We start from the raw sequence: 19,559 nt of genomic DNA on the forward strand, positions 1-19,559 counted from the left end.
TCTCACATGCCCTTCTCTTGTCTCTGTCTCCTCTCTCTCCATGCATGCAAAGGCTAAATGAATACCTACCGTTTTGTCGTACGACCCCATCCCCAGATGTATCCAATCTTAGCTTCTATAAAACAATGGAGATGTTTGCAGTCGTATGTCGTTTATTATTTCCTCCATCTGTTGCTCTTCGAGGCAGGCTCACACACACATCCACGCATCTCAGAAAGGTTACTCTCAGAAAGGGGAAAGAGCTTAATTGCTTGTGCTCCTGGACTATAACTTACTGGTGACCTCCATTGGTGGATGGGCTTCCTATTAGAAAGGAAGAAGGTAGAATGGGCTTTATGACCGAAGGTTCAACAGCAAGGATGTTCGTTTCTTTTCTAAGGTCTTGCTACAACAATGGTGAGCCCAAGATCCTCTAGCATGGAGTTTGTAGCAATGGTTCACAGTTTTGTTAGTAGAGGGTGCAATCAGGTCATGACGGATAGTATTCATGTCGGCCCGTTTATTAAACAGATTGGAATATTAAACGCAGATCTAAGCAGTATACTAAACATGATTATTCAAGTTAATTTTCATAGATTATTTGAGTTATAAATATGTTATTATAATCATGAACGAGTCATTGGGCCATAAACAGGTTAACAGGACTCGACCAGACCTATATAACTTAAATGGGTTGTTTTTAGATTATTTGGGTTAAAGGAACAAACATGAACACGACCACTTTAATGATTGAATCAAATAATTAATCTGTTTATAATCTTGAAAAATTATAAACTAGAATAATATATTAATGAGGAGTAATAAACTAAAATAGGTAAATGCAAACATAAACAATTTTATGTGAAAAAAACTCTTAAAGAAGTGTAAAAAATCATGAATCCTATCTAGGATTAAATTAGTCATTAAAATTAATGTAAGAGTTACACAATAGACTTATAGACCGTCCATCAATATGTATAATTATATCCGTAATATCTAACTTATTTGAACCCGTGATGTACTGCTTCCCAGAATTCATTTTCAACCTAGTAACTTTAAAGTTTATGTTTCTATTTCAATGACCTTTTAGGATGGAGCCATTTAAGAGGCACAAATGATAAAATCTCAAAGGAATGTTGCAGCACCTTTTATGATATGGATTCTTTCAAAGCCAACCTCTTTTAAACTGTAAAGTTGGGACTCAAATAATACAAAATAGATGTCTTTAGGATTAGGTCTAAAGTCCTAATATATCTCTATTATAGTCAAAACAACCTTCAAAACTATGCAAATAGTCCTTAGAGAAAACAAATTCAATGTTTCTCCCAGAAGTCGTCCAGATCTCAATCAGGTAGGCCTTTTAAGTAGCTCCCCACCTGGCATTTCATCTCATTCGTACCTTCTCCGGGAGATCAAATGTGTGCTACTTCGAAGTGTCACAACTTTGAATGAGCCCAAACTGATCTATCTACAAACTGTTTGATTACTTGCCCAGTTTGCTGGTCCTCTTTTTTCCTTCACAGCAAAGCTCATTAATGATGGGTTTTTTTTTTCTCTCGTATCCTAAAGGTGGTGTTTATTATGAAATAATTTTCAAACTAGTTTAGTTGTACTAGTTTTTGAAACTTAATGAGAAAGCTTAAATCAGTTTATGCTGTTATATTGCTTAATTATAAATCAATTTAGTGGTGTAATTATTAAACTTGATGTAGCAAAATTGCTTTGGAAATTGATGAGTTTATATACCAATTGATTAAAATATTTTTAATTGATAGATGAAGTATACCTACATAATTTTCTTTGTGTTGATTCTTAAATCAACATTTGATACTCATTTTTCCTAAAACATTGTCATCTAATGCTAATATTTGTTTTGAGCGTTAAAATTATTATTTTGCCCTTTAAACATAGTTTTGCCATCTAATATTTGTTTTTTTTTTCTAAAAGAGTTACCTAATATTGACACACATTTTGACTGCTAAAATTAATTTTTCACCCTTGAAACCTACTTTTGACATGCAATATCATTCCCCCTAAAACTAGTAAATATTAACATCCATATTGACTACTAAAATTATAGTTTTAGCCCTTTTAACTTAGTTTTGCCATGTTATATATATATATATATATATATTTTAAACACTCATTTGACCGTTAACATTACTATTTGCTTTCGACATCTAATATTCTTTTTTCCAAAAATATAGTAATAAATATTAGCATCCATTTTGGCCGCTAAAATTATATCTTCTGCCCTTCTAAAATGATTTTGATATCGAATACTTATTTTTTGAAAAGTATGGATACCCTGTATCAACACCCATTTTGATCGCTAGAGTTACTATTTTTATCCTTTTAACCTGGTTTTGACATCTAATATCACTTTTATTTTTCAAAAATATGGTTACCCAATAATAACCCTGTTTTCAAAATTAAAATGACTAGTTTACTCTTTTAACATCTAATACTCTTTTTTTTATAACTAAAACATGATTAAGAAATGATAATAAGCTTAAATTCTTATGCATTGTGGATCTATATGCATAAAAAGCATGCTTGTAGTTCCTCAAGCATACATATCCCCGCATTGCACATATGTCCATCTGCACTGTATACATACTCACTATTTATAAGTCCCCATTGCATATTTCTCATTTATTTACCTTAAAAATGGATTTGGAAAAAATTGGTTGTAAATTGAGTTCGCGATATCATCATTCTTTTTTCATATAACATAAAAAAAAATGATCCTTAATAAAATAAGAAGTGAATTTTAAAAAATATTATAGTAATTATGCTAGAATAAACTTATATTTATTCTCCACATCCAAAACTATGTCAACCTGCATGAATAAATGCACAACCCTTGTACATCCAAGAAAATAGTTCACTATAGCTACAATACTTTTAACTTCACTTATGCGACAACCAGTCTAGTTATTTAGTTATTTGGGAATTACAAAGGCTGCCAGCTTTCCTTGAGAAAAGTTCCGCAAGCAATAAATGGAGAACAAAGAAACAGGGAAGCTCACCGGCCGTAGCTTATCTTTAGCTAATCACTTTCTTCGGGCACGAATTAGAAGGGCTACAGAAGTTTTGAGGCCATACATTTCAGGAGAGAAGAAACAACCTGAGAATCCACACCACCAAACTTAACTATATTTAACCAACTGATTTCTTCACATAGAAATTAGAAGGGCAAGGAGAGCTTTGGCCTTACGCGAACAATTCTTAGAAGCTTCTCTCTCTTTCTCTCTCTCTCTCTCTGGGGGATTCCAGGAAGCCGCCAAGCAGGCCAAAAGGCATGGTCTTTGGTTCCTCCAACCGCCTTGCCTTCCTCCTGCCATGGTGGCCAGAAGAAAATTGAGAAGAGATGGAGAAGAAAGGGGCGATACTAATGCACCGCTACGAGCTTGGGAAGTTGCTCGGACAAGGGACCTTTGCAAAGGTGTACCATGCGAGGAACCTCACTTCTGGCCAGAGCGTGGCCATTAAGATCATCGACAAGGAGAAGGTCCTGAAGGTCGGGATGATCGACCAGATCAAGAGGGAGATCTCTGTGATGCGCCTTGTCCGCCACCCCAATGTTGTCCAGCTCTACGAGGTCATGGCTAGCAAGAGCAAGATCTTCTTCGTGATGGAGTACGTCAAAGGTGGCGAGCTCTTCAACAAAGTGGCAAAAGGGAGGCTCAGGGAGGACGCGGCGAGGAAGTATTTCCAGCAGCTGGTTGGAGCGGTGGACTTCTGCCATAGCCGTGGGGTATACCATCGAGATCTCAAGCCAGAGAACCTCCTCCTTGACGAAAATGAAAATCTGAAGGTATCGGACTTTGGCCTGAGCGCGCTAAGAGAGTCACAGAGGCAAGACGGCCTGCTCCACACGACATGCGGCACGCCGGCGTACGTCGCACCAGAGGTGATAAACAAGAAAGGTTACGATGGAGCTAAATCCGATATATGGTCCTGCGGCGTGATCCTCTTCGTTCTGTTGGCAGGTTTCCTACCTTTCCACGACTCAAATTTAATGGAGATGTACAAGAAGATAGGCAAAGGAGAATTCAAGTGTCCTCACTGGTTCTCTTCCGAAGTGCGTAGACTCATAACCAGAGTCCTCGACCCCAACCCGACCTCACGGATCACCACCGGAAAGCTCGTAGAGTCTCCATGGTTCAAGAAGGGATTCAAACCAGCAGAAGCACTGGCTCAGGCAGAAAGCGGGGTCATCTTCAAAGACGTCCATGAAGCTTTTAGAGCCAACCTCGAAGAGAACGAGGGTGATAAGAAAGGGGAAGCAGCACCGGGGACCATGAGACCAAGCAGCTTGAATGCGTTCGACATCATTTCTCTCTCTGCAGGGTTTGATCTTTCGAGGCTATTCGAGAAAGATGGAGGTCAAAACGCACTAGCTAGGTTCATGGCCCAAAGGCCAGCATCAGCAATAGTGTCGAAACTAGAAGAGATTGCCGTAACGGAGCACTTTAAGGTGAAGAAGAAAGATGGGATGGTGAAGTTGCAGGGCTGTACAGAAGGAAGGAAGGGACTTCTTGCAATAGATGCAGAGATATTCGAGGTCACACCCGCGTTTTGCGTCCTGGAAGTGACAAAATCGGCTGGAGATACATTGGAGTACCAGAAATTCTGCAATCAGGACCTCAAGCCTTCCCTCAAGGACATATGCTGGACCTGGCAAGCAGGAGACCAGCATCATCTTTCACCATTCTCCTGACTGGGTGAGGCTCAACTATCTTCCTTCCATCGCTGTTTTATGTTTTATTATTCTTATCAAATTTTTGTTCCCTTAAGCATCAGTTTATTCCGTCACCTTGGTGTAAGATTGTCTACACCTCTGCTCTCCAGATTCTGTCCGGTCAATGGGCTTTAGATGTACTTGGATCGGATCCCTCTCTTCTAGTTTTGTACGACTTTTGGTCGTCGATGTCAAACGACGCTTTTTGTAATTGTGGTGATTAATTAATATATTCTTTTCCATTTTCAACAAAGCATCAGTTTATTCACTCGATTAACATATCTCCTCTCCACATGATTTGTTTATTGAGATACATACACTCTTGTGGTATATGTGAGTGAATGCCAGCAGAATTGTGCAGAAGTACATTAGCTTGCACAGCATTTTTTTATCCTATTGTCGGAGGATAAAATCTACTAAAAATTTATTCATCCATTGGGAATCAAGGGGTAGTTTCCTCAGTTATGGGTGAGTTTTTGTTGACACGAAGGATATGGTAGAAACTTGACTATATCGATAAACTCTATAATTGCTAATATAATTCAAAAGATGAGAATTTGCACAAAAGAGAATGACAAAATTCTCCTCAAAATCTAAATCCCGCCACATTTACACCTACGGAGTAACAGCATTTGCACTACGTACGTACACGAAATCGCTCTACTAGTAGAATCATAGATATATTTTATCCATTCCTGTTTCCAAACCGAACCGAACTAGAAACAGTAAATAACGTACGTAAGAGAACTAAGAAAGAGTAAACCCTAGCAATGGAGGAGATTCTCTTTCGAACGAAGGAGAGATTCGTGATAGATAGGGTCGCAGAGACCATTTAGCCCATTATCTAGGACCCAAAATAGTTCCCGATTTCCGACAGCGGCGGCGGACAACCACGAAGCCGGAACCGGCTATCCCACCGGCCGCCGAGAGCTTCCGTGTTTACTCTGACAACCTGTCCCACTATAACGTGGATGAGTTGAGGTTGAGGATGAGGTCGTTGACCAACAATAATTGCAAGGGCTGGGGTCAACCAGGTCAACGACGAGAAACAGAAACGGGAGTGGTTACGAGTAGTGTGTGGGTATTTATCTTTTGCTACATCTAATGCATCGTGGGAAGGGAACATTTGCTTTATACGTCAAGTAGTGGGGTTAGTTAGTAGTCTTTCTTAATGCATATAAGAAGTCACCGTCAAATGCACGGTGTTAGAGCATATGGTTTATTGGCTCCTAATTCATTGTAATTAGAGAAGAATTGATTTATAAGTTAAGTGTTGAGTTAGTTAAACTTTAGCTTAAAATATATAAGATGTCGTTGACATCAAGGGATGTCTACCTACCATTCTACCTTAGTGTATACCTAAATCTTAGCATGATTATAATGATTCCCAATCTATTTAAGTTATTTTTTTTCGTCCATTTGCAGTGTATGGAGACCAATTCGAAACCAATTTTACTCACATAATAAAACACACATCCAAAAAATGGTATAACCGAGTGAAGAAATATTATTCACACCACCAAAAAGAATCTCTATACCCAGATCAACAACCAACTATGCAGCAGTATTAAACATGAGAGTATATGATATACAATGGTCAAACTAAAAAAAAAAGTTAAGATTTAAAATGATTTCATCAGTAGCTTCCCCTTGTAACACTAATTATCGAGTATCTTCTTCAAGATATAGAAACACCATTAATATTAATATGCTGACAGAGCTCCAGAGAGTTTACATTATTTACTCTTATGAAATGTTCTATTATTTTCCCTCAAGCAAGATGTTCCATAAAGAAGCTACCATCCACTGCTCTCACATCTTTTTATTAGCTACAGAAACCCTTGTGCACTTCTCCACAGACCAAATACCTATAACCTGCTGATGCCTTTTGTATTGGCCCCAAATTTCTCACCTGTATTATAAGCACTTTAGTGTAAGTACTAAGTACAATTCAAGAACATATGCCTAGCAATTTCATCTTTTGTACAAAAGCTACAACTTGACAACAAAATTGTCGTCACCAAATTATCCCCGGTCAATATAAAGTTATTGTACAGTGATCTTGGAGGAGCTTGTTTAAATAAAAAGATGTATGATTGAACCAGATTAGGGTCCATAAATAAGTTTAAGAACCCTTTCTGAATGCAACTAAATGGGGCCCAAAATTCTTCTAAATCTACCCTTATTGTTAGGAGAACTGTACAAAAAAATTACAGTGAAGATCCCATTAGAATTAATCCTCCACTGTAGGGTGTACCCCATCCCCATGGACCGTCGCAGCTAATATATGACATGTTAGGATTTGGATTTAATTGGGCAATGTAATAATAAAAACAGAAGGTGTCAATCCCAAATTCCCAATCCAATTTAGCTGAGATTGGAAAATTGCAACATTCTTCCACTGCCCTCACCCTTCTAAAATAATTCAAGCCGTTAATTAACAACTACTCTGCTCTAACGCCGTTACGCCCATCAACAAACATATTAATTAAACCCACCTATCACCTCTTCCCCAAAACATTCCCCCCCCCCCCCCCCCCTCTCGCTTCTCTCCCCCTTCCGTCTCCAACTTCCCTTCTTCCCGTCTTTAATGCTTCCGTTTGAACTTTCAAATCCCCTATAGAAGCCAAACAACAAACAATGGAGCTCCGCTTCCTCTACTGCCTCCTTCTCTTCATCCTTTCTCTCCTCCCCTTCTCCATCTCCTCGTGCAACAACTCCTCCGACTACGCCATCCTCTCCCTCGCCTTCTCCTCCGTGTCCAACTTCCACCCCATCGGCTGCCGTTTTCCCATCGACGAGCTCCGTCTCTCGTCCAAGAACCTCTCCGGCACCATCTCCTGGTCCGTGCTGGGGAACCTCTCCGGCCTCCGTCTCCTCGACCTCTCGGGAAACTCACTCCGCGGATCGATTCCCGGTGGTTTCTGGTCCTCCGCCTCCCTCCTCCACGTCGACCTCGCCGGGAACCAACTCGGCGGCGCGCTCCGGTTCAATCCGGTCCGGTCCGGCTCGCCCTCCTCGCTGAGATTCCTCAACCTCTCTGGGAACCGGTTCACTAGCGTTGTGGGTGTGAAGCGGATGGGAGCCCTCAAGGTGTTCGACGTATCGCGCAACTCGATATCTGGGGTTATTCCGAAGGATTTGCCCAAGTTATCCAAGCTTGATTTTTTGAACATCTCGTATAATAATTTCTCTGGTACGGTCGATTCTAAAGTACTAAACAAATTTGGGAGATCCGCATTTATAAGAGCCGGGTCAATTACCTTCATGTCATCTGCTTCCTCTCCTAGTACTCCTTTAAATCACAAGTCAAATAGTAGAAATAGGAGAAAAAGAGTTATTAGATTGGGCATTATAATCTCAGCGGCGTCGATTGTATCGATTCTAGTTTTATTGGGTTGCGTCTTGTATGTGTCAAAGTGCAAGAAGAACAAGAAGAAGCAGCAAGGTGAGATAGAGGCTCCGCCGCCGTCGGAAGAGGTGGGATGGGTAGCGGAGGCGAGGTGGTCGGCGCCGGTGGTGGTATTTGAGAAGCCACTGATGGAGCTGACCTTCGCCGACCTCGCTGCGGCGACGTCAAGGTTTGGGCGCGAGTCGCAGCTGGCGGAAGGCGGCGGCCGCAGCGGCCCGGCCTACCGCGCGGTGCTCCCGGGGGATTTCCACGTGGTCGTCCGCGTCGTCGAACATGCCCGAGAATTACCCGAGTCGGACGCCGCCGCCGGTTTCTACAACCTTGGCCTTCTCCGCCACCCCAACCTCCTCCCCTTACTCGGCTACTGCATCGCCGGAAGCGAGAAGCTACTTCTGTACGAGTACATGGAACGCGGCGATCTGCACCGCTGGCTCCACGAGCTCCCGGCGGGGAAGCCCGACGTGGAGGACTGGACGGGCGACACCTGGGAGGCCGGTGAAGAGAAGCGGGCCGTAGGAGACTGGCCCACTCGTCACCGGATCGCCCTCGGGATAGCTCGTGGGCTAGCCTTCCTCCACCAAGGCTGGGCTGGTTCAGGCCGGGCTGTTGTCCACGGCCATTTGGTCCCCACCAACGTGCTCCTCGGCGACGACTTGGAGCCCCGTATCGCCGACTTCGGCGGACCCGACGGCGGAACCCCGGAGGATGACGTGTACAGCTTCGGATTGATAGTCTTCGAGCTCGTCACCGGCCGGGCCGGTTGGGACGAGGAAATAGTAGGCCGGACTCGTATACTAATAAGAGAAGGAAAAACTATCGATCTGATGGACTCCAGGTTAGGGGCCGAGGAAGTGCCCTCAGTCTCAGAGTTGGAGGGTGAGATTATGGAGTGTCTGCAAGTTGGGTATCTTTGTACGGCCCAAAGCCCGGAGAAGAGGCCCACAATGCAACAAGTGGTGGGCCTTCTCAAGGACATCCGGCCCACATCGTCCTCTTCTTGATGAGAGAATGGCTGAATAAAGACAAAGGTGGGAAGGGATTGGAGCAGGCCACTGGTATATCTCATAATTGTTTTATGTCACCTATTGGTTTCAGGTATCTTGTTGCATTTGTCTGAAGAGCAAACAAAGTGTAGTGGGGGGTGGTGGTGAGGAATTCCACTGTCTCGGTGGCTTTTAGGTGTGCAGTGGTGTACGTTGGTCGAGTGTCAATTTTTGGACATATCTTAGGAGTCAAAGAAAAGGGGGAGGGAGAAGGTGGAGATTTGGAAGGAAAGGAAGGGGAGACGTTTGTTCTTTAGCAGACAGCGTGTTGATGAGGAGAGGCATCTGCTTTGCCTCTTTCTCTCTCTCTTTTTTTTTTTTAAAAAAAAATTAATAAAAAAATTTGTGAGGCTCACTTCAGTTTATGTTTGCATCTTTGTTTGTTTGTTTATTTGTTTTTTTGTTTGTTTGTTTGTTTGTTGACTGGTGGTTTAATTTTTCTTAACCTTTTCCATTGTGTTCTTCTTTTTATCTGTTTAGAATGCTTTATTTATGTTCCACCTTTCAAAAAGTAATATTTGTATGTATATCTTAGTTTAGCCGTGTTAACCGTGAGAAATTAAAGATATTCTTGTTCTTATTTATATACATATACCTATTTTAGTTAAGTGTTCTTATGTCATTTTGTTTTCTAGAAATTAGGTATTTAACCTGTTAAAAGTTGTCATACAAAAAAATATTTGGAACTCCAATTAATAGCTTTGATTAGGAAATGTTTGAATGAGTTGATCAGTTGTTCCTGATATCCTCGTTTCTTCTCAGGAAGGCTATTCTCATGTGTTAGCTCTAAAATTCAACTTCACTATTACAAATTTCTAGCCAAGTTGACAATGTGGAGTTCTCCAAGAGTGGCAATCAGCTCTACAAAGAAGATTTTTTTTCTTTTTTTTGTGATGATATATCTATAAAGAAGAAGAAGAAGAAGAAGAAGAAGAAGAAGAAGATAAAGAGAGGCTTGTTTGTTTTCTCCATTGAAATGGGTCCCAGACCTTGAGGACAAAAAGATGGAGCATGACCAGCTCAGTCATGAGGGACTCGCAGTGGAAAATAAAAATAAGCAAGTTGGCATTTCTTTCACCTTTTTAAGTCATGGAAAATTACATGATAGTTATATAGCTAAAGACCTTTTCCATCTAGTCTTTTCTTTGTGTTTTTATTATGGTTCCTACATGATTCAAAATTTATCATTATCTTCTCTATTTGTGTTGCAGAATGATGTATTATAATATAATATAAATATAAAAAATCACGGTGGGTCATGAGTATAAATGAGAAAAGAGAGTAATTTAGATACAATAACTAATTTATTACAAAAAAATCTATAAAACAAAAGTAAAATTAGTTTAGACATAAGAGTAAAATATATTTAAGAGAACCTACTTCGTCACAAAAGTTTAGAATAATTAGTTAGAGCCTAAAAGTCTATATAAATTTCTTTTTCTTCACATGTGATGCCTAAGAAGAAGCTGTTCACAAGTGGGATTAAAAGTAGTGACGAACATGAGGTAGAAACTTTGCATTTGATGAGAAGAATGCATGCAAAAGCTTTTTATTTTTTTAATTTTTAAAAAGGACGTTTCTTGAATGGTAAATACACCAATTACCATAGGGGTGGTTGATGGAGGTTTCCCATGCATGCAGAAACTGCTATCCATCATAAATGATGGTGTACAGAATCTGGCATGCAAAGGGTGCCACGGAGCAGGGGAGATCTAAACATCCAAACTCGTTTCTCTCGCCAACCAACGAAGATTGACAGCTCTTGGCATTCATCTCACTAGTTATCACTCTGCCAATTTAAGGCATCCAATCTCATTGCTAGTTTGATAGTCTTCAGCCATTTGGGTTGTCATATTGTCTTATTTGTTGTCGTAGAGTTCCAACTTGTTGATGTTAGGATGCAGTTCTCATTTATACTGTATGTTTACACCTCCTTTTTTTTCCAGAAGAAAGAAAGAAAAACCTAATCGATTGGTCGTATTATAGGATATTTATAAGAGAATACATTGTAGTCTTTCATAAAAATATTCCAAGTTATTTTATTTGTTTGAAAACATGGAAAAAGAACGGTGGAATTCGAGTATGGTAGGGGTTTATATCTTAAATGATAGATAAGTCTAACAGAATTTAAACTTAGAATAGATATTAATTACTTTAAAGATTTAAGTGATTAGAAAGCGATAGGTAGGACGACTACAAATATGACAAAGAATAGCATGTTTTTCATGGAAAAGAAATTAAATTAGTGTTCTGATTGAGAGAATTATGTGGAAGGGAAAAGAACAAATGGGTTTGTGGAATTTTCTGTTATCTCGATGAAATTTTAGAGGAAAAATAGAGAAGAAAGGGAAAGAAGAGAAGAAAAGAAAACAATGATAATTTCTTCTTTTCTTTCTCTCTGAGGATCTAAAAGAATCTAGCTTGAAATCAGCCAGAGTGATCAAATTTGATCATGGGTCTTAGAAACTACACGCCAAGACCCAGACCAAGTCAAGCTATACAAGAGACTTATCTATGCTCTCTAAGTCTTGCTATTATCAAGTAATCTTGTGACATTATGCAATATAAGGCCAATAGATTAGTGTGTCACACTCAAAGGGCTTGTCTTTCTCTGTTAGCCACCTTTGAGCCTGGTCAAGCACGCAAGCGAGTGGCTCACAGTTTTGTCTCTTGATCCATTTGAATCAATGGCTACTACTGTGAGAAGATATAGCTTTCTTCTTTCAATGAAAGGATCCATGTCACTATGTGCTTGTTTTAGGAATCATATGACCCATCCACATCCTTGAGATCATTTCCATGTGCTTGTCTTCTTGGTGCTTCCTCTTATTAGGCTAGGTGAAACATCGCAGTTGATAAAGAAATAAATCCACAATAATAGAGGAGTAAGAATGATCAAACTTGCTTCTGTGATATTTTGATGTGCTCACATTATGATGTTATATATTTTATGTAGATATATTCAAAAAATAGTTTTAACTTTATTTTCCATTACAAAGTTGGGCTACTTTCACTACCAAAATGCCTCTGGAGATGTACAATTAGAAAATGCTATGCTTTGGAAAAAAAAAAAGTAGACAAAGATATGGAAAGGTGGCTTACTTTGCCTCTTTGCAACAAAACAACTGTTTTGCTCCAAAAATATCAGCACCCAGGCAGTGAGTTAACAGTAGATGACCAGGGTAATTTGCTAATAGATGAGTAATTGTTTGTTAATCATCATACATGATATAGTGTTGTGTCACTTTAATCATTAATCTGTCTGAATACTGAATTATCTTGAATCAGAGGCTGCTGTGGTTCAGATTGAGCAGAGCATTTAAGCCACATATGCTTTTGCAAAAGCTGATGTCTGGTTTGTTTTAAATCCTGAAAAGTCTAATTGCCTACTTGTAAGCATCTGTTCAAGTAGAACCGTGCTCTCAGTGCAAACATCCTGCTTATTTCTGAGCCTTAGAAAGCAGCACATCCTCAGTTTTGGAGGTAGGACCACACCATGTGGTCCTAACAATTTTACAAAAGGTACATAAATGGAGGAGAAAACAGTTACATACTTACATACCATCATTTCTCTACATCATTTCCTCCTATAAGGGGATACATGCACAAATGATGTCTGGCTCAAAATCTGTACCACAAAAGCTGACCTAATCATTAACAAATGTAAATAACTTTCATCATCATTGCAAACATTTCCATAGCTTCAGCAGTTTCAAACTTGGTCTCTCTCAAATAACTGGCTCGACGTAAACTCAAACACATTAGCCACAAAAGTTGAGCTAATCATTAACATATGTAGATAACTTTCATCATCATTTCAAACATTCCATAGCTTCAGCAGTTTCAAACTTGGTCTCATTGATATTATCAAGTTGTTGATAGTTTTGAACCTGCATTGTCAACTGGCATGTCGTAAAATCGTGCACATAAGCGGCAGCCTCATGCTTCTTTCTGCTATACTATTTTCTTGTATGTTTGAACATATGCAAAAGAAGAGCTACGTTTCATGTATTCTCATTTGTATCTTTATATCCAGACTCTGGATAATCAAGGAACCAAATTCCTTTTGTCACCTGATTACAATACTCGTATGAAGAATGCAAAAAGTCATGTGGAAACATGAGGCATTCTTCTTTTCGGTTTTCACTATTGCATAATCAAAACTTTGGAAGAAAGACCACATCACTTCTTTATATTACAGAACCTCACACATGCACCCTTGAGATCTTGGCTGCCTATAGATGCTTCTACCTCCACGCCGTGCAATTACTCTTTGATTCTCCTCGATCATATTCCTCACCCTTTCCTCGAACTCACTCCACCGTATGGTCCTCTCCTCGGACAAAATTTTTGCAAATCGCTTCTTGTTGGGTCGTAGTGTTGGAGCTCGTCCCCTTCCGTGGTAAGTACGAAATCCAGTAACAAGAGATGAAAGCTGGCTTCCAGAATCAGTCATTGCAAAAACATCAGCAGATGCACAGGCAATGAAATCCAATGCCGCCAACTGCAAAGAGATCCAACAAATTTTTACATAAGTACTAATAACAGATAGCCTAATTGTATCGTTTGACTTAGTAAACATGGTTTTCTATCATAAAACTCTCAGTGATGAGGTTTAGCTTGAATACTTCATGCAACAATATTCAAGAGTCAAGACCTACCACCAGAAAAGGATTGTGGAAATCATTAATCACTCTGCAGCACTTGCACTCATACTACAAAATCAAACAAGTGTGTGCTAGCACTTGAATGATGATATAAGCTTGTACCTGAGAAGAAAAGTTACTGAAAGGAGCAAGTTCGCTTGGTGTAAGAAGATCTTCTTTTGTGACCAAATTTGGATACAGTCTCTTGAAAGGAAGAGATCTAGAGAGGCCTCCGTAGATCTGAGAGCCAGCAAGATAAATACGAGTTTCATGCTTATAACCGAGAGCAGAAAGCATGAGTGCTCCTTCTTCAGGTGTCAGGGGGCATCTTCCCAACTTGCGTAATTCTGGAGCAGACATAGAACTGTAATATTTCCCAGTACAGAGGATAGGATAAGTAAGTAGGCTATCAAGGGAAATAATCGTTCCCTGGAAGCAAACAAGATAAAGCAGCTAGTAAAAATACTTGTTATTTCTGACTCGCATGACAAGTGTAGGAAAGTGGATCTCTCGATAAGCTTGCAATTCCTCCCTCTCTTTCTCTCCACCACCAAAATCACAGAGAGAATAAGCAACCATATCCATCTCAAACCTCATGTGAAGAGCAAGATATCTGGCTGGTCTGCTAAAATTGTGCTGTCCTCCGAGAACAGTAGGGGGCATGTAATTTCCAAATAATTGTGTATCCAACTCAGTCAACCTTGGCTCATAATTCCGAATGCGCCGGACCAATAAAGAACCCACTTCCTGAATTCTAGGCACAAACTTTAATGCATGGAAATTACATTTGCATCGGAGTCTCTGCAAAAGCAGCCCAGGATATAAATTAAAGCTTGTGTTCTATGTCGATCATAACTGAGAACAAATAATTTAGAAGAAAATAAGGTGAAGTGCTAATTGCTAAAGCCAATTAAAACAGGAAAGAGATGTACAATTATCAAGCATGTGCAAGACAAGGACAACAGTGCACTTTTATCAGGCTCGGTTAGAATTTGTTCAGCTAGAGAGCTATATATAATCTCAGAGAATAAACAAAGAATAGGCATGATATCCTTTCCTCTCAATTAAATAAATGGCAGATACATCTGCATGCAGGAATAAATATTAGAATGAAAAATCAAGTGACTATTGTTGACGAATAAAGAGTTATTGAAATGCATTAGCAACATAAAATAGAACATAGACAATCAAGCAGCCAATTCCAATCAGAGAAAGAAAGACAGTTAAAATGATCTAATCATGCAAATCTAACACTCACATCTCAAAATAAAATACAAATATGAGAAGAAACCTGTAGATAAAGTGGCAATGGGTCAAAGGCAAGTCGATTTCCAAACCCAAGGAAATGAACAGCACCAAATCTTTGTAGAAGAGGAAGCACAACTTTGACAAAATAGATAGGTTTAGCCTCTTTCATGATGTCCATATCAGTGATCTGGGATATGGAATAAACAGCATCAATCGTATCTCATATGAAACAAATAAGTATATTACAAATTAAAGAGAGACATACTTGACTGCCAATTGTTTCAAAATCAAGTGACTGAAGGTGATACGGCAACTCTTTTACAATATGCACATCATCCTTTAAATAATCTATGAAATACTCTTCCTGATATATATCACCAAATTGGCTGCAAAAAGGAGAAAGAAAAGCAATAACTTCATTAACAACATCAGAATCATGTATCCACCATTTTATCAAAGATAATGATGATAACCAATTTTTATGCTAATAACATAAGATAACCAGAACCTCATAGTTCACTATTGAGCATATCATGTTACTGTTAGATCAGTTGAATCACACAAGCATTCCCTTCACAATGGATAGATAGGACAAGGAGAAAATGTTATCTGTAATTTTCACAATTCACCAAAGAAGTAAGAGCATGCTTTCTGATTTGAATTTGAATCTTCCCAGCACTTGGAACCTACCTCATTTTATGCCAATAATTCTTGTTAAGAACTTCATACTGAAGGCTACAGATACTACTTGCAACTCAGTGTGTACTTTAACTTGTAAATCTAGAAGGTTGAACTAATACTGAAATGTTTTGACCAGCTTTAGTTTATTTTAGACTAACCATAGTTGTTTAAAATACCAGATAAAGAACTAGGACAACAAACAAAATTGGCAGTCAAAAGGATAATTGAGATGATGTACCATCAGACCACTGGATTCACGGTGAGAAGTCATTTTATTTGTTCCTGTTATGAATCTTGGATACTAGTGTATTATGGTCCATCAAGCAATTCATTGATTCAAATTAATGCCATCCGACGGTAGAATTGCAGCTCAATCCTCTCTCAGATCACATACTTTTAAACCTTATGTGTATGTCAACCTAGAATCAGACAACTTCTTGAGATCCTTTCTGCTTTTCTACCTCTGAATCTGTTTATTAACCTCCATTCCAAGTTTCACCAATATCAACATAAATGGTTAATCAAAAGCTACTTGATGGTATCAAAGTAACAGACCTAGCATCCTTCCACACACTGCTGTAAAGAAATCTGGGGAGTACTAGTGTTGCATTAAGCAGAGCAGCAACAGCGACAGCATTGCATACCTGAAATTTAGATACATCAGAAAACATTAAACAAGATCAGAAGAATGATGATAATACAAGTATACTATAACAATTCTCATTTTATATTTCTGACAATGGAAGTAGTAAAGCAAAGTAAAAATTTTAGATGCAGGAAATTTAAAATTTTCCAACCTTTTCCAGATATGTAAATAACAAGTAGATTGGAAATAAAGCTCAATCATAGTTCTCATCCTCTAAAGAGCTTTTATTTTGGAATTATACCTACTCCATTGAGATTTCCTTACATGAAATTGCAAGTGATTCTCGCACCATAATCCAAATGACCATTAAGGATCCAATGCTATGAATGTCCAAAGCATGAGTGTAATCAGTCTCAATCTATGATTTACCAATCAAACAAGTCTAGGTTTCTAGTATTAATTGTAGTATCATGGCAAGAGTTTAGAAAGAAATGTGTTAAGATGTTTCTGTTGTTTTCTTCAAAAGATAAAAATGAATTTTGAAAAATGCTGAAAACTATTCACTGCTATAACATATAAACTTTAAAGAGAAGTTCCTCTTGTCCTCCCAAAAATATCTTTAGCAATCATTTTTCATCATAACTTCATTCAGACACAACATCAAAATAACTGGCAGAAGCCACAGATCAAATTTTATTCCCCATTCTCATTGCAGAGAACTAAAAGTGACTATTTAGAGCCTTACAGCAACTCTTTGTTGGTTCAGGCCACCATTTGCGCTAATCAATATGAATCCAGTATGTTTCTTGTCATGCCCTGTTATGATTACATCAACAGTGAGACTGCAATATTGACTTCGTTTTCTACACCAGAATTGCAAGGGTAAATAGGGATTAGTGATTAGTTGTTCTAAAATAAGCTGATTTGGTGGAAATGAGGAATTGACAATCTGTGGAGCAACCAATATCTAATCCATGTAACAAAAATCAGGATGATGGTTGGACAAGAGATAAGCTATTTAGAGCTTTCATGTACTGTAACAACAAAATATAACCTTGATGAATAAAATTTCGGTTATCAGCACATGGCCTCCAAGTGGATGCCTGATTGTAAGGCTCCTTCCATAGTACAAATTGTCCATTTTTCGACTCATTCTGTGCCATTGAAAAGTAAAAGAAAATAGTTTCTAGAATGAAGAAGAGATACTAGTCATAACCAACAATTTGTTTCAGAAGTGCAAGTTACAGAAATTATAATTGATAAACATACCTTTGCAAGAGCTGCAGAAGCCAAAGCCATAAGTCGCCCATACATCACCTGTTCAGTCTTTTCCTTCTTGACAAAATTTTTTCTACCATCCTGCAATAATATAATTGAAACATCAGGACTGCATATGTATTACTTTGCAATTTTAAGCATTGCTGTAATCAAGGTCAATTGATTTCAGCAATCATTTAAGATAGAATTACTAAGAAAGTTAAGAGATTAGAACCTCTAGTTGGAAAAGAAACATTATCAAACTTTGAAAGTACACTTCTAACCCACCCTGCTCCTCCAGCACTGGAAGCAGAACTACCAGATTGGAGGAGTTTTTTCCTTTACTTTTGAGTATTGCTAATTCAACTAGAAGTGATGATCTTTTAACATTATCCGTCTCACATATGATAGATCAATGATTTCATTTGATGTGAGAAAATAGCATGAAATTCAGTAGTTATGCAACAAAAGAAAAAAGAAATATTCAAAATCAAGAGAAGCATATATATGAAACTTTTAAGATCAAATTGTGATAGTAACCCGCCATATTGCGGCAACAGGAAGCTCCAAGTCATACAGTACCCCGTGAATGGTGCAAACAGAAATGCTGCACATAACATCAGGTAAAAACAATGATGCAAGGTAGCTCATACCTGTACCCTAGATTTGAAGCCAGTTGTGAGATCATGAGAACTAATATGATGAACAACAGAGACCATCAGGGAATCAAGAAGGAAAAGAGAACCCATTAACCCAATAGCAAAAGCAAACATTTTCAAATGCTTGCATATCATCATTTCCCTCTTCCCATGTTGTATAAGCTTCGGTTTTCCAAAATATGTGGTGTCATTCTTCATTCCATGAAGATATACATCCTTAGTTGCCAAACCATATCTTCCTTGGTGATTCTTCTTCATCGAGGACGTCTTCAAAATCGTAGACCCATCCAAACTCATTAAGCTCTCCTTCCCCATGACAGTGCATCCACTTCTCCGGTTATCAGCCATACACAATAGAAATAGCACTCTCTCCTCACAGAATTAACTGCTTCTCCATTAAAGCAGAAGGAAAAAAAAATTCTAATGCTAAACTCGACTTACCAACAAATCAAATAATCAGTACTTAACTTACTAACTTGCCGACCAACTTAGGCATCAAATTATATCATTTTATAGTAGGTGTGAGTAGAAAGAAGAAAGCTTCTTTATCTTTCTCTTCAATCTGTTTTAAATTTTCAGTTGTTAGGCATTATCAATCACCAGGAGACCAAGAACGATTCAAAAGCAGGAACATAGTAGTAGAAAAAAAATATCCCAGAAGAGTAGAGAGGAAGCTAAAGAAGGACTGGTAAGTCTTGAGAAGGAAACGTGACGAATAAGAGATTAGAAGGTTGGTAGTAGTAACTGACCTCTCAGCGAACGAAAAAAAAATGGATCGCTTTCGAACGGCAATACCACCAAACATGATGGTTCTGTGGAGCTCTTGGGGGTCTTCCACTGTTCGGAGAGGAGGCTTTGAAGAGAAGCAAACGAGGAGGCAGGTGGAAATGGGAGACGGGGAAACAGGACGTAGGTGAGCTAAAAGACGAACACTTGGTGTGCGTTCCGTATTCGTGAATACGATTGAGGATTGAACGAGGATTCTACACAGAATAGTCTGAATAAATTGACACGCTTGGCGAATGGAAGTGAGATTTGGAGTTCGCCAGAAAATTGTACGGGACAAAAGTGGTTGCCCATCTTTTCAAGACCAGCGCCTACGATAATTACTAATTTTTTTTAATCTTTTTTAATTTACGATAATTAGTATTTCTGCGAGGATTAAGAATACAATGCATGAAAAGTCTTTTCTTTTTTTTTTTAAATAGAGAGAGGCAGCACAATTCATTTGGATGATAAGAAAAGAGGGGTACGAGAATTACTATTCTTTGACACAAGTTTTATACTTAACTATATTAAAA

The 19,559-nt window shown here is 38.7% G+C and overlaps 3 protein-coding genes across 4 annotated transcripts; 2 read left to right on the forward strand and 1 right to left on the reverse strand.

Annotated features, from left to right (window-relative positions):
- Window positions 1-3,352: 3,352 nt before the first annotated feature.
- LOC140765045 (CBL-interacting protein kinase 5-like) lies at window positions 3,353-4,705 on the forward strand. Its single transcript, XM_073103963.1, has one exon. It carries the CDS (start codon window positions 3,353-3,355, stop codon window positions 4,703-4,705), a length of 1,353 nt encoding a protein of 450 aa, XP_072960064.1.
- Window positions 4,706-7,258: 2,553 nt separating this feature from the next.
- Window positions 7,259-9,546, forward strand: LOC140765369 (calmodulin-binding receptor kinase CaMRLK). Its single transcript, XM_073104422.1, has one exon. The coding sequence runs from the start codon at window positions 7,367-7,369 to the stop codon at window positions 9,137-9,139; it is 1,773 nt and encodes a 590-aa protein (XP_072960523.1). The 5' UTR covers window positions 7,259-7,366; the 3' UTR covers window positions 9,140-9,546.
- A 3,637-nt stretch (window positions 9,547-13,183) lies between these two features.
- LOC140765643 (O-fucosyltransferase 8-like) lies at window positions 13,184-19,235 on the reverse strand. 2 transcript variants are annotated; one of them, XM_073104820.1, is made up of 10 exons: window positions 19,008-19,235; window positions 17,612-17,701; window positions 17,397-17,496; window positions 17,088-17,158; window positions 16,312-16,400; window positions 15,341-15,461; window positions 15,119-15,262; window positions 14,294-14,628; window positions 13,951-14,191; window positions 13,184-13,685 (listed from the first exon to the last, which is right to left on the reverse strand). In XM_073104820.1, exons 2-10 carry the CDS (start codon window positions 17,654-17,656, stop codon window positions 13,377-13,379), a joined length of 1,455 nt encoding a protein of 484 aa, XP_072960921.1. In that variant the 5' UTR covers window positions 17,657-17,701; window positions 19,008-19,235; the 3' UTR covers window positions 13,184-13,376. The 2 variants fall into 2 exon arrangements, with proteins under 2 accessions (XP_072960921.1, XP_072960920.1); XM_073104819.1 differs by lacking the exon at window positions 19,008-19,235 and adding an exon at window positions 18,253-18,897.
- Between the last annotated feature and the right edge of the window lie 324 nt (window positions 19,236-19,559).

This window comes from Typha angustifolia, chromosome 8 (genome assembly GCF_048772165.1).
Source record: "Typha angustifolia cultivar Huaian chromosome 8, ASM4877216v1, whole genome shotgun sequence".
In the NCBI taxonomy this organism is placed as follows: domain Eukaryota; kingdom Viridiplantae; phylum Streptophyta; class Magnoliopsida; order Poales; family Typhaceae; genus Typha; species Typha angustifolia.